We start from the raw sequence: 15762 nt of genomic DNA, 5'->3' as shown, positions 1-15762 counted from the left end.
ACATATTGGTTAAAAAATTGGACGATGGAGTCATATGAGAGGTATAAAGAAAAGAAAAGAGAAGAAGATTTATATATATATTTGTATATATGTATATATCTATATATATCTATCTATCTATCTATATATATATACATATATATATATATATATATATATATATATGTGTATTTATATATACCTGTACAATATGTGTATTTACCTAGTTGTATTTACCTAGTTGTATTTTACAGGAAGGGGAGCTATGCTCGTGGTGTCCCGTCTTCATATCTCATTTTATCTAAACTATTTTTAAATTCATGTATTGTTTTTGCACACACCACTTTCTCATCAAACTTGTTCCAAATGTCTATTACTCTGTGAGGAAAGCTGTTCTTTTTCAGATCTCTTCTATAGCTGTCTTTCTTGATTTTCTTTCCGTGTCCTCTTGTATTTCTATCATCCCATTTTATCAGATTCTCTCTATCTATAATTTTTATGCCTTTCATGATTCTGTAAATAGCTATCAAATTTCCTCTCTCTCTTCTTTGCTCTAGTGTCTGTAGTTCAAGTTTTGCTAGTCTCTCTTCATATGATAGTTTTGAGTGTTGGTGCCAATTTTGTAATTGCTCTTTGTATTTTTTCAAGTTTTTTTTTTATAATTTTTTTTTTTGTACTTGGTGACCACATCGTTACTGTATATTCCAATCTTGGTCTTATCAGAGTGATTAGAATTTTCTTCACCATTTCTTCATCCAGGTATGTAAATGCCCCTTTGATTGTTCTTATTAAATTATAAGTTTCTCCAAAAATCTTATTTATATATTTCTCAGGGGACATATTATTCATAACAATGACTCCCAGGTCCTTTTCATTTTCTACTTTTTTTATTCCTTCTTCTCCCAATGTATATGATTCTGTTGTTCTGTTTTTGCTTTTTCCAAATTCCATTATACTACACTATTTAGTGTTGAACTCCATCTCCCACTTTCTACTCCATTCCCATACTTTATTTAGATCCCTCTACAGTGACTCACAATCTTCTTCCGTGTTCACTTTTTTTAATAGTTTTGCATCATCTGCAAAGAAGCTCATATAACTTTCAATTTCTTCATCCATATCATTAATATATATAGCAAACATTATTGGGGCCAGAACTGTTCCTTGTGGAACACCGCCTATTACTTCATCCCAATTTGAGTGTTTGTCTCTTATCACTATAATTTTTCTTTCTAGCAAAAAGTCTTCCATCCATTTAAGCAGTTTGCCCTGTATTCCTCCTTCAGTTAATTTCTTGAGCAACTTCTTATGTGGTACTTTATCAAAAGTTTTTTTTTAGGTCTAGAAATGCACAATCAGCCCATCCATCTCTTTCTTGTATTATATCTATTAGCCTTGAATAGAAACATATTAAATTGGTGACGCATGATCATCCTTGTCTGAATCCAAACTGCCTTGGATTTAGCACATTGTTTTTTTTTTCTTCTAAATATTTTACCCATCAATTTTTTATAATTCTTTCACATATTTTTGCTATTGTACTTGTTAGAGAGACTGGTCTATAGTTGGTAGGGTCTTCTTTATTACCTCCTTTATATATACGAGGCTGTTTTTGGAGGCACATAATTTATCACAAACTTTCTGCTCTTCTTATCTCTGCCTTCCACTTCAATCATAATCATCTCTACTGTATTCTTTCCATATGTGACACACTTCACGTTTATATCCTTCTTAGTCAGGAACATAACTCCACCCCATTGCTTTGTCTCTCTGTTTCTAATCCAATAATTATATGCATCATGTCCTACACTGTTGGGTGGTAGTGGACCTTTTAATTTCGTTTCTACAATTCCCATTATGTCCGGTTCTTTTTCCCTCAGATAATCATTCAGCTCATTCAATCCTGTTATTAATCCATCTATATTTGTGTAAGACACTCTTAGTTTTCTGCCACTTCCATTGTGTTCTCTGTTTCCCTTTTGTTTTTCTCTAGTATGTCGTATTTCCTTACTTTCATATTCACTACTCTCCAATAGAAATTCTCTTTTTCTAACTCTGTTCTCATCTCGTTTTTTCCCTTAGCTTCATGTCTTTTCATTCTTTTCTCCTCTCTTTCCTCTTTATTCATTTCTCTTTTTATCCATACCTTTTTATATTGTTCACTTGCTGGTAGTTTTCCTGTTTTTGTTAAGATATTCTCTGCCGTCGTTTGTGACCTGAATTTAATCTTAATTGGTCTAGTCTTATCTGTACTACACTTTCCGAGTCTAAACATCTCTTCAATTTGTTTCATGATTTCAGGTTCATCTTCCTGAACTAATTCTAGTAAACTGCTTACTCTTTCTTTTTCCTCACTGATTCTTGAAGTTCTATCTAGGTTATGTTTCTCTTCCATTCCTAATATAATTATACATTTCTTTTTATATGCTAAGTCTCTTACTATATTCTCCTTCTGTCTCATCACTTTGACAACTGAGTCTTCAGTTTGTTCTTCCATTTACTGTTTAATTATGTCAGTAAATGCAACTTTACTGTTTTCCTGGATTTTTTTTCCAACCCTGTGCTTCTTATGCTATGGCTTCTTTGTTGTCTTTATTATTCCTCTCTAATTCTTCATTCTCCTCTTTTACTTCTTTTAACTGTCTTTTTAATTCTTCTATTTCATTAGTTAAATTTTTGTTCGCCTTCTCTAGTTCTTCCAATTTTTCAACTCTCTGCGTAATCTTGGTTACGTTACCGAACCTGTTTTTCCAATGTTCGATCATCTTATCAAGTTTCTCCTCTAGTCTTGTCAATCGTGGGAGGTTGGTATCCCCCACACCCTCATTAAATCCCTGGAAATTATAATCCTCACCTTCCATTGTGCTGCTCTTATCTATATTTCCAATCTTTACATTTTTGTTAATCCCATCACCAAAATCATCGGCCCTCCGTTTGTTTACAAGCCGTCTGGCCTTCTGGACCAAGTCTTCCCCTTCCTCATTTCCTTCCATTTCCCTCAGTAATCCCTCCCCTTCTCCTTTTTCCTCACTTTCCCACTACACCACGAGTTATCCCCTTCCCTGTAAATACAATAGGTACTTCCTTTGTGTTGAGGTCCACGAAAAATTCACTTTTTCTTCAGAACTCCAATCCTCGCCGTCCATCCGACAAAAGTGTGTGTGTGTATTTTACCTAGTTGTATTTACCTAGTTGTATTTTGCGGGAAGGGGAGCTATGCTCATGGTGTCACACCTTTGTATCTCGCAGTGTCTAGTTTGCTTTTAAATTCATGATGGTTTTTGCGCATACTATTTCATTATCCAGTTTGTTCCAAGTGTCCAAAACTCTGTGGAAAACTGTTTTTCTTCAGTTCTCTTATGTAGCTATGTTTTTTTTTGTTTTTTTTCCATGGCCTCTTGTGTTTCTCTTGTCTCAGTTAAGTAAGTCCTCTCTATCAAGTATCTCTGTGCCTTTCAAAGATTCTGTAGATGGTCAATAGGTCACCTCTCTCTCTTCTTTGCTCCAGTGTCGGTAACTCCAGTTTAGCCAATCTCTCCTCGTATGATAGGTTTACAAGTGCAGGTGCCATTTTTCTAGCTGCTCTCTGGATTCTTTTTATTTTCTTTATATTCTTTTTGGTACTGGGGGACCACAATGTCGCCGCACATTCTAGTCTAGGCCTTATCAATGTAACCAATATTTTTTTTATCATGACGTCATCCAAGTATGCAAATGCCACTTTTCTTGATCTTAGCAAGTTGTAAGTCTCCCCGACAATTTTGTTAATCTGTTTATCATAGGACAAGTTGTTTGTGATAATTACTCCCAAATCTTTTTCAGATCCTACTTTCTTTACTTCCTTGGTTCCAATTGTATATTTTCCTGATAATCTGTTTTTGCTTTTTCCAAACTCCATTATGCTACATTTCTTAGTATTAAAGTCCACTTCCCATTTCTGACTCTAGTTCCATACCCTATTCAGGTCTTCTTGCAGTGCTTCACAGTCCTTATCAGTTTCTACTTTCCTTAACAATTTGGCATCGTCAGCAAAGAAGAAGAAGCTCATGTAACAGTTCACGCCCTCGTCCATCTCATTCACATAGATAGCAAACATTATTGGTGCCAGTACAGACCCTTGCGGTACTCCACTGATCACCTCTTTCCAATCTGAATATTTTTCCCTGAGCACTACTCTCATCTTTCTACCAGTCAGGAAGTCCTCCATCCATTTTAGTAGGTTCCCTTGTATTCCTCCTATGTGTTCCAGTTTTTTTTAGTAATTTTCTGTGTGGTACTTTGTCAAAAGCTTTATGCAAGTCTAGGAAGGCACAATCAGCCCATCCATTTCTTTCTTGCACTATGTCTATTAGCCTTGAATAGAAGCATATTAAGTTTGTGGTGCATGATCTTCCTTGTCTGAACCCGAATTGTCTTGGGTTTAATATGTTGTCTTCCAGATGTTTTACCCATCTACTCTTGATGATTTTCTCACAAATTTTGGCCATAGTGCTTGTTAGTGATACTGGCCTATAGTTGGTGGGTTCTTCCTTGTTTCCTCCTTTATATATTGGTACAATGTTAGCATTTTTCCAGTCATTAGGCATCTTTCCTTCTTTGAGTGTGATATTTATTATGATGTGTATTTTGTCCATTAATTCTTCTTTGCATTCCTTTAGAATCCAATTTGCAATACCATCCGGGTCATGTGATTTTCTGACGTCCAGTTTTGATAGATGTTCTGATATTTCTTTTTGTGATGTTGTAAACTCACTCATGTGGGGAGATTGCTTGTTATTATCTACGTCCCAAATTTGTATTTTCTCTCTGGTGAAGACAGTGGTTGTTCATGACTTCGGCCATCTCTAATTCTTCTGTGTATTCTATATTTCCTTGGCGTAGTTTCACCATTTCCTGTTTGGTTTTAAGTTTACCATTCACATACCGATAGCTTGGGTTGATCTTTGCATTTATCTATAATATCCTTCTCATGGTTCCTTTTCTCCTCTCTTCTCACATTAACATACTCATTTCTACAGTTTATATAAATTTGCCATTTGCTTTGTTTTTTGTCTTTTCTCCACCTTTTCCAAGCTTTGTCCCTTCTGTCTTTTGCCTCACTGCATCTTTTGTTGAACCAACATTTAATGTACTCTCTCTCTCGCTTTTGTCTTGGTACATGCCTGTTTACCCCTTCATTGTAATTATCCATCAATATATTCCATTTCTCTTCCACTGTTGTCTCTTCAATATAAAAAATTTCCCAGTTTGCATTCCGAAAGAATGTCTTTAGTTTTGCAAAGTCTGTTTTGTTGTACATCAATCTTCCTTTCCTATGCTTTTCGTTCCTCCCCATGTCTATTTCTTCCTTTAGTACATTTTCGATGAGTACATGGTCACTCTTTCCAATTAGTGTCTTGTATTGGACTTTGTCCACTATTTCAGGTTCTGTTGTAAATATTAAATCTAGATTCGATGGCTCTTCATTGTTTCTGTACCTTGTGTTTTCACTGACCCATTGGGTCATTGTGTACTCCATGGTCATGACTAGCAGTACCATGACCCACAAGTCATCTCCTCGCACTGTCATGCTGTCCCAACAAATTTCTTTGCAATTGAAGTCCCCCATAATTACCAGATTACCCTTACCCATTAGTATCTCATTTAGTGATTTTCTTGTGTCATCTAGCATTTTTTGTATGTTCGTTCTATTTCCAAGCATTCGTTTTTGGAGGCACATAGGTCACCACAAACTTTCTACTTTTTATATTCTTGCCTTCGACTTTTATCATGATCAGTTCAACATTACCTTTACCCTCTGCAATTTTTGTCACGTTTAGGTCTTTCTTGGCCAAGAACATGATTCCCCCTCCCTGTTTCTTGTCCCTGTTTTTATCCAGTAATTGTATAGACCTTGTCCAATAACGATGGGTGGTATTTCACCTCTTAGTTTAGTCTCTACAATTCCCATTATGTCTGGTTTTTCTTCTAACAGATAATCATTGAGTTCGTTCAGACCTGAAATTAATCCATCAATGTTAGTATAGGCCACTTCTAATTTTCTTCCTTCTCCATTGTTTTTTCTGTCCTTGGTTTTTTCGTTTTGATGCGCCATTGTCTCAATCTCATGTCGATTACTCTCCAATGGAATTCTTTGCATTCTGTCTCCATTCTCATCAAGTTTTTTTCCTTTGCTTCTTCTCTTAGTGACTTTTCTTTTTCTAATTCCTCAGTACTTATTTCTCTTTTTATCCATATCTTATTGTACTTTTCAATCTTTACCAAGTTGCCTACTTTTTCAAATATGTCTTCTACTACCATTTGTGACCTTAATTTTATCTTTAGAGGTCGATTTCTATCCTTAGAATAGCGACTGATTCTATAAGTCTCTTCCAGGTCTATGGCTGCATCTCTTTCTCCCCCCTGAATTTCATTTAGGATTTCTACTGCTGTCTCTTTTTCTTCTTTTTCTCTCATGTACCTCGCCAATCCTTGTTTTTCTTTTAGTCCATATACCACAATACATTTTTCTATCTACTGTATCCCTGACTTTTCTTTTAGTCCATATACCACAATAAAAAAAAAATCTATCTACTGTATCCCTGACCCAATTAACTTTTTCGTTAATCACTTGGATGATTGTGTCTTTTGCATTATCCTTCATTTGCTGCTTGACTATTTCTTTGAAAGCAATTTCCTTATTTTCAATGTTTTCCTTCCACTTCTTAATTTTCTGGATACTATCCTCACCTAGGTTCTCTTCGATTTTTTGTGTCGATTCTTGTAATTTATTGTTCACCTCCTGCTTTAAATTTTCGCTATTGTTATTATCATTAGTTTTCTTCTTTTCGTTATCATTCTTCAGTTCATTTATATCCCTTTTCATTTCTTTAATCTCGTTTGTAAGATCCAAGTTGGTTTTTCTTATGTCAGAAATTTCGTGACCGCCTGTGCTAAGCAATCTATTAATCCAATGACATCTTTTCTTAAGTCCATAATTTCATTCTCCCACCGAATCCTATTTTTGCTCATATCTCTCTCTATCTCTAATAATCGACTTAAGTTCTTGCTTTCATACTTACTAAATCCTGGGAAATCTTTGTCACTATTACACGTGTTAGAGTGGCGTTTGTTTACACCGCGGTTCAATAGACTGACGCCAGATGGCTCTGGTTTGTGACTGGTTTTCGAGTCGTTATTTTCATTCATTTTCGCTAATTTCGTGTTAATACAATTGACTAGCACTGCAGAGATATCATTTCGGACACTCACGATTACTTCCCACCCCTACAATACAAATCAGGTTTCCTTTTTCGTCGTAAATCCTCTTCTTCTTGGTCCTGCGACGACGACGACGACGGAGGTGTTTACGGCGTGAAGGCGTGTGTGTGTGTGTGTGTATGTATGTGTATTTACCTAGTTGTATTTTACCTGGAAGGGGAGCTATGCTCGTGGTGTCCCGCCATTGTATCTCTCAGTGTCTAGTTTGCTTTTAATCTTATGAATGGTTTTTGCGCATACTATTTCATTATCCAGTTTGTTCCAAGTGTCCAAAACTCTATGTGGAAAACTGTTTTTCTTCAGTTCTCTTATGTAGCTATGTTTTTTTGTTTTGTTTTTCCATGTCCGCTTGCGTTTCTCTTGTCTCAGTTAAGTAAGTCCTCTCTATCAAGTATCTCTGTGCCTTTCATGATTCTGTAGATGGTCAGTAGGTCACCTCTCTCCCTTCTTTGCTCCAGTGTCGGTAACTCCAGTTTAGCCAATCTCTCCTCGTCTGATAGGTTTGCAAGTGCAGGTGCCATTTTTGTAACTGCTCTCTGGATTCTTTTTATTTTCTTTGTATTCTTTTTGGTACTGGGGGACCACAATGTCGCCGCATATTCTAGTCTAGGCCTTGTCAATGAAACCAATATTTTTTTTTATCATGTCTTCATCCAAGTATGCAAATGCCACTTTTCTTGATCTTAGCAAGTTGTAAGTCTCCCCGACAATTTTGTTAATCTGTTTATCATAGGACAAGTCGTTTGTGATAATTACTCCCAAATCTTTTTCGGATCCTACTTTCTTTACTTCCTTGGTTCCAATTGTATATTTTCCTGATATTTTGTTTTTGCTTTTTCCAATCTCCATTATGCTACGGGGTGAATGGAGAATGATTGTATATGGATGATGTTGTGATGCATGAGGTGGAATGGGCAGGGGGATGGTGGGTGAGGTAGTATGTGTGAGCAAAATTTGATGCAGCCCGAATTGATTTGTCCCTGTCTTCTTTTATGCATGGGGGGCGGAGAGGGGGGTCGCCGATTTAATGAAGCGGCCTTGCTGTGGATGTGCTGTCTTGCGACACTGCTTCTGACCCAGGGCAGTGGACAAGGTGCAGGGATGACCCGTTATCCAGGAGATGCTAAGATAAGAGGGAGGGTGGTGGGGTGTGGAGTGTATTCAGGGATGGAATGGGTGGAAATGAATTTATGCCTTTCCCTTTTTGGCTACCTCCCTTGTAAGGGGGAAAAAGCCTTGGTATTTGTATGTATATATGTATGTTATTTCTGAAGAAGCCCTGCTGGGCGAAACGTCAAATATATTGGATCCCATACTCTGTGTTTGGCCTCTTTCCTATTGTGGAATTATGTTGAAATATGACTGCTATGGCCATCTGGGCTGTTTCCTACTTCCAATTCTCATGACATGATGAAAAAGCCAGAGCTAAATTTTAGTAATTCTGGTTGTATTTACCTAGTTGTATTATACGGGAAGGCAGCTATGTTCGTGGTGACCTGTCTTTGTATCTTTCAGCATCAATTTTCTATCTAAAATCTTGAATGGTGTTTGCACACACTGTTTCTTTGTCTAATTTGTTCGTGTATCTATCACTCTGTGTGGGAAGCTTTTTTTCGGATCTCTTCTGTAATTATCTTTTTTTATTTTCTTTTTGTGTCCTCTTGTTTTTCCATTATCCCATTTCAATAAATCATTCTTCTCTAAGATTTCCATTCCTTTCATAATTCTATAGATAGTGGGTCTCCTCTTTCCCTTCTTTGTTCCAGAGTTGGTCATTCTAATTTGGACAGTCTTTGTTCATATGTCATTTTGGAGAGAGTTGGTACCAGTTTTGTTGTTGCTCTTTGTATTCTTTCTAATTTTTTATATTCTTCTTGTACTGGGTGTCCATAGTATTGCTGTGTACTCGAGTTTTGGTCTTATTAGTGTAGTTAAAATATTTTTTATAATTTCCTTGTCCAAATAGACAAATGCCACTTTTATTGACCTAAATAAGTTGTAGGTTTCTTCGACTATTTTGTTAATATGCTTATCCGGTGTCATATCTTTGCTGATCATCACTCCAAGGTCTTTTTCCGAGTTTACTTTTTTGACCTCTTCTTCACCAATTTTATAATCTCTCGATATTCTGATTTTACTTTTTCCAAATTCCATTAGACTACATTTCTTGATGTTGAATTTCACTTCCCACTTTTGAGTCCATTTCCAAATCTTGTCCGAGTCTTGTTGTAATGAGTTGCAATCCTCCTCCGTTTTTTACTTTCTTTAATATTTTTACATTGCAAAGAAATTCATATAACACTCTATTCCTTCATCCATGTCATTTATGTATATGGCAAACATGATTGAGACCCTGCGGGACACAACTTATTGTTTCTTCCCAACTTGAGAATTTATCTCTAATCACTACTCTCATTTTCCCACCAGTCAGGAAATCTTTCATCTATTCCAATAATTTTCCTCTGATGCTACCTATTGACTCTATTTTCCTTATTAGTTTCTTGTGTGTGTCTTGTGTGGTGGGGTGAATATGCATGTAGCTATTGGATGGTTTTCAGCATATTTCTAATGTAAAAGTTGAGTACAATGTATAATAACACCATATCTGTTAGTATTTCTATCTATTATGTTTCATTTTGATAAGTACAAAGGGTCGGTTTAGGTACAAAGGGACTTGAATATTAAATGGTTTGTGTGCACAACACTCACAATCCTATTACAGTGTATTGCACAATTTCAAATAGTTAGATGTCAATCTTATGATTACATATTTTCCAGGAGGAGGGTAACTATCACCATTCCTTTGGAAGAGCTATCCATGGAAGACATATGTGTCACGTGATGAAGACGATCTGGTGTGACATCTATGGCACAGCTATATGATGATTCATCTAAGACATCACATGATGACCCACAGAGGAGAGAAGCCTTACCAGTGTAACCTGTGCAATTTTTCTTTCTCACGAAAGGGTGATCTCACAAAGCATATGAGGACCCACACAGGAGAGAAGCCTTTCCAGTGTGACCTGTGTGATTCTGCTTTCTCAGAAAAGGGTAATCTCACAAAGCATATGAGGACCCACACAGGAGAGAAGCCTTTCCAATGTGACCTGTGCAATTCTGCTTTCTCGGAAAAGGGTACTCTTGCAAACCATATGAGAACCCACACAGGAGAGAAGCCTTTCCAGTGTGACCTGTGTGATTCTACTTTCTCAGAAAAGGGTAATCTCACAAAGCATATGAGAACCCACACAGGAGAGAAGCCTTTCCAATGTGACCTGTGTGATTCTGCTTTTTCACAAAAATGTAATCTCACAAACCATATGAGGACCCACACAGGAGAGAAGCATTTCCACTGTGACCTGTGTGATTCTGCTTTTTCACAAAAGGGTTCTCTCACAAAGCATATGAGGACCCACACAGGAGAGAAGCCTTTCCAATGTGACCTGTGTGATTCTGCTTTCTCACGAAAGGATTCTCTTGTAAAGCACATGAGGACCCACACAGGAGAGAAGCATTTCCAGTGTGACCTGTGTGATTCTGCTTTTTCACAAAAGGGTAATCTCACAAAGCATATGAGGACCCACACAGGAGAGAAGCCTTTCCAGTGTGATCTGTGTGATTCTGCTTTCTCACTAAAGTATAATCTCACAAATCATATGAGGACCCACACAGGAGAGAAGCCTTTCCATTGTGACCTGTGCAATTCTGCTTTCTCGGAAAAGGGTACTCTTGCAAACCATATGAGAACCCACACAGGAGAGAAGCCATTCCAGTGTGATCTGTGTAATTCTGCTTTTTCGCAGAAGAGTTCTCTCACAAGTCATATGAGGACCCACACAGGAGAGAAGCCTTTCCGGTGTGACCTGTGTGATTCTGCTTTCTCACAAAAGGGTCATCTCACAAACCATATGGGGACCCACACAGGAGAGAAGCCTTACCAGTGTGACCTATGTGATTCTGCTTTCTCAGAAAAGGGTTCTCTCACAAAGCATATGAGAACCCACACAGAAGAGAAGCCTTTCCAGTGTAACCTGTGTGAATCTGCCTTCTTTTATAAGGGTGGTCTCACAAATCATATGAGGACCCACACAGGAGAGAAGCCTTTCCATTGTGACCTGTGCATTGCAGCTTTCTCAAGAAAGGATTCTCTCGCGATGCATATGGGGACCCACACAGGAGAGGTTTTCTAGTGTGACCTGTGTGACTCCGCTTTTTCATAAAAGGAATATCCCACACAGCATATGAAGACTCCCACAGGAGAGAAGCCTTTCCAGTGTGATCCCTTTGACTCTGGTTTTTCGCATAAGACTTCTCTCACAAGGCATATGAGGATGGACATTGGATAGAAGCCATTCCTGTAGGACCTGTATGATGAAAAGGTCCTGTGTGGCATTCTTTTTGTTTTAGCAGTAAGGTCATTCAAGAGTGAACAAAATTCATTCATATAGTTCAATATGTAAGGAATTTGTCCTCTATGTACAAAAAACATTAATTGTTCTCCTGGTAAAGACCCATGAAGTATGAATATTTACCTGAATTAGTTTGCAGTCCATGCATATGAATGACTAGTCGTTGATGATGGTATTCACCTCATCTATTTAAAGGTCAACTGAGGTTTTGGATCTTTATTTTTTGTTATGTTTTCATGTTTGAAAATAACTTAGAAGTATATGAAAAAATCCAGTGTGTTGAAGATTAATCCTGGACTTTTTTTTCTGGATGATGTCAGACTTCTCTTGATTTTCATACTTGGAACAGACTGGTTCAGGAACTTTCATAGCGGACTGAAGTTTGGCATCTCTTGCAAGTTTATATGATGGATATTCAGAACAACCTCAGTAATTCACCAAGTAAAGTTTGTACATATTCTGTAAATAAAGAATGGAGATTTATGTTTTGTACATCTTATTTAGTTTTGTCATATCAGAATTATACCAAATTTTTTAGGTGAGTATTTTGAATTTATCACATTGCTCCAGTAGGGAGTCCTAAGCTGTTTCACAGTTTGGATGTGATATGTAGCACAATAATGCTTCATACACTCACTATATGTTAGATCAACCTTCTCCTTTGCCACTCCAACACCTGTTTTGGCTTTGGGAAAAGATGTACACTGACCCTTGTGGAACATCACTTATCATTTCTTCCCATTTCGATTATTTGTCTCTAATTACTACCCTCATTCAGGAAATCTTCCATGCACCTCTTGATTCCAATTTTCTTATTAATTTCTTGTGTGGTACTTTGTCAAATGCCTTTTGTAGGTCTAGAAAGGCACAGTCTGTCCATCCATCCCTTTCGTCTATTATATCTATTAGTCTCGAGTAGAAGCAGATTAGGTTTGTTGTACATGATCTTCCTTGTCTAACTCAAAATTGGCTTGGGTTTAGTATAGACTTTTCTTACATACACCAAGGCTTTTTCCCCCTTACAAGGGAGGTAGCCAAAAAGAAAAAAAGCATAAAATCATTCCCACCCATTCCATCCCTAAATACACTCCCCTCCCCTCCACTCTCCCTCTTATCTTAGCACCTCCTGGATGACGGGTCATCCCTGCACCTTGTCCACTGCCCTGGGTCAAAGGCAGTGTCGCAAGACACAGCACATCCACAGCAAGGCCGCTTCATTAAATCGGCGACCCTCCTCTCCGTCCCCCCATGCAGAAAAGGAGAACATGGGGAGAAATCTCTTCAGGCTGTGTCCAATTTTGCTCACACATACTACCTCACCACCCATCCCCCTACACATTCCACCTCATGCATCATAACATTATCCATATAGAACCATTCTCCATTCACCCCTGACTTCTGTCCTCTCCCTTCCTTCCTCAACAGACATTCCCCTCTTCCCCAAAGCCCCCTTCTCCCCATCCATCCATCTCATCCTAGGGCGTCGCCTCATGTTCACTCCCTCCACACCCGCCTTCCATACCTCTTTTTCTAGTCTTTCTTCACTCATTCTTTCTATGTGTCCAAACCATCCTCATACTCTTTAATCAACCCTATCTCCCAACTCCCTTACCACCCCTGTTCTCCTCCTCACCTCATTTCTCATTCGATCCAGCCTAGTAACCCCCATCATACTTCTCAGACACTTCATCTCAAGCGCATTCAAACTCCTCTCTTCCTCTCTTATGTTCCATGTTTCTGCCCTATACAGTGCTGTTGGCACAATCACTCCTTCATACAGTCTCCTCCTAGCATCCATTCCCAAATGTCTATTCCTCATTAACCTTTTGAAACTACCAAGGTATTTACTCACTTCTCTCAATTTACATTCTACCTCCACATCCACTCCACCTTTTTTCTGCCACATTTGCACCCAAGTATATAAAACTATTCACTTCCTCCAGTAGCTCTCCCTTAATGCTCACATCCAGTGTGCTGCCACTTTCACCCCTTGTACATCTCATCACCTTAATTTTACCCAGTTTATTTTCAGCTTTCTTCTTTCACACACTCTCCCAAACTCTGTCACCAACTTCCTCAGTCCCTCCTCTGATCCTGCTACAAGCGCAGTGTCGTCCGCAAACAACAGCTGGCTCACCTCCCACTTTTCTCCATTTTCTTTAACCATCTCCAATCCCTGACCCACCACCCTTGTATTTACCTCTCGCACCACCCCATCCATGTATAAGTTGAACAGCTAGGGCGACATAACGCATCACTGACGAAGTCCCACCTTTAACTCGAACCACTCACTCTCCATTTCTAATCCTGACACATGCTCAACTACTCTCGTAAAAACTCTTGACAGCTCCTAGAAGCTTTCCACCTATCCCATATGTCCACAAAACCTCCCACAGTGCATTCCTGTCTACCCTGTTGTAAGCATTTTCCAGATCCATAAAAGCCAAAAAAACTTCCTTCCCCTTTCCTATAGCTTTCTCACATATCTGTCTTACCACAAAGATCTGATCTACACAACCTCTACCTGTCCTAAATCCACACTGTTCCTCAGTAATGACTCCCTCTGTTCCTCTCCTAATCCTCTCAATCAAGATCCTCCCATAAGCCTTCCCAACTACACTTAACAAGCTAATTCCCCTGAAACTACCATACCCACATTTGTCCCCTTCTCCCTTGTAAAGTGGAACTATTCAGGCACTCCTCCAGTCCTCCAGCACTCTACCCTCTCTTAAACAAGCATTGAATAACCTCACCAGCCAGTCCACCATCACTGTACCTCCTTTTTTTTTTTTTTTTTTTAAGATTCTGTATGGCATCCATCCAGACCACTTCATCATTCCTTATTTCTCCTCCATTTTCCTCACTCACCATGGTCATTTTCGTAGCACTTCCCACTGCAATTATCTTTCCCTACCTATCCTCCTTCACATTTAGCAACTCCCTAAAATATTCTACCCATCTTCCCCTTACTGCCTTCTCTTCCATTATCATCTCTCCATCTGCACCTTTTACCTTTTCTTCTTTACTTGATTCGACTCCTCTTCCTCTCTTAATTTCTTTCCAAAACCTCTTTTTATTACTTTCAAAATTTCTGTCATATCCTTACCCCATTTCACATCAGCTCTCCTATTTGCCTCCTTTACCTTGTGCTTTACTTCTCTTTTATTTTCTTTGTACCTCTCGTATGACTCCCTCGTCCTATTTTGTAACCAATCTGTGAAACTCGCTTCTTTTCTACAACCTTCTTTGTTTCCTCATCCCACCATTCACTACCCTTCCTTCTATTTTCTCCTGTTTTTGTTCCACACACCATCTTTGCACATTTTGTGACTCCCTCCTTGAACCATCCCCATCCTCCTCCACTCCTAGCTCCACTCTATCCTTCACTCCCTCCCACTCCTCTCTCAGCTTCTTCTTGTACTCCTTCTCCCTTTCCTTTTCATTTAAAGAGTTAACTCTAAGCACCTCCCTACCTTTTGTCTTTTTCCTCTTTCTCCATCTATCCCCCACTCTCAACTTACCTTCCACCAAGAAATGATCTGATGTTCCCCCACACTCTCCCCTTAGCACATGTACATCCTTAACTCTTCCTATTATACTTCTATCTACCACTACATAGTCCATTAACGCTCTATCTACCACCCTTCCATCCACCACCCTCTCCCATGTGTACTTATGCTTGAATGTCTTCCGAAACACTGTATTTGCTATCATCAACTCTCTAGACACATCTCCACCATTAACTCCCCACTACGATTCTTTCCTTGAACTCCACATTTCTAGACACATCTCCACCATTAACTCTCCACTACGATTCTTTCCTTTAACTCCATATTTCCCAACCACTCCGTCATTTGGTTCATTTTCTACCCTAGTATTAAGGTCTCCCAATACTACTACATTGACGTTTCTCCCTAATCCCTCTATGCACTCGTTTAAATCTATCCGAAAAACCTACCTTTCTTCTACACTTTTCTCACTGCCAGGCCCATATGCACTTACAAAAACCCACATCTCCTTTCCCAATTTCATCTTCATCCACATCATCCTTGAAGAAACCTCCTTCCACTCCACTACACGTTTATCTATCTCTTCACTTACTAGTATAGCC

At 38.5% G+C, this 15762-nt stretch overlaps 1 protein-coding gene across 1 annotated transcript in view; it reads left to right on the top strand.

The window, feature by feature from the left end:
• The window catches only part of LOC143030551 (uncharacterized), a 39541-nt gene extending 27471 nt beyond the window's left edge, over window positions 1-12070 (top strand). The window contains exon 2 of the mRNA XM_076193697.1: window positions 10018-12070. Coding sequence (XP_076049812.1) covers window positions 10119-11432 — 1314 coding nt within the window. The 5' untranslated portion in view covers window positions 10018-10118 and the 3' untranslated portion in view covers window positions 11433-12070. The remainder of the gene's footprint in view (window positions 1-10017) is intronic.
• The last annotated feature ends 3692 nt before the right edge of the window (window positions 12071-15762 follow it).

Source organism: Oratosquilla oratoria, chromosome 12 (genome assembly GCF_046742065.1).
Source record: "Oratosquilla oratoria isolate Oo_2021 chromosome 12, ASM4674206v1, whole genome shotgun sequence".
In the NCBI taxonomy this organism is placed as follows: Eukaryota; Metazoa; Arthropoda; class Malacostraca; order Stomatopoda; family Squillidae; genus Oratosquilla; species Oratosquilla oratoria.
This window is presented reverse-complemented; position numbering and strand designations above follow the sequence as displayed.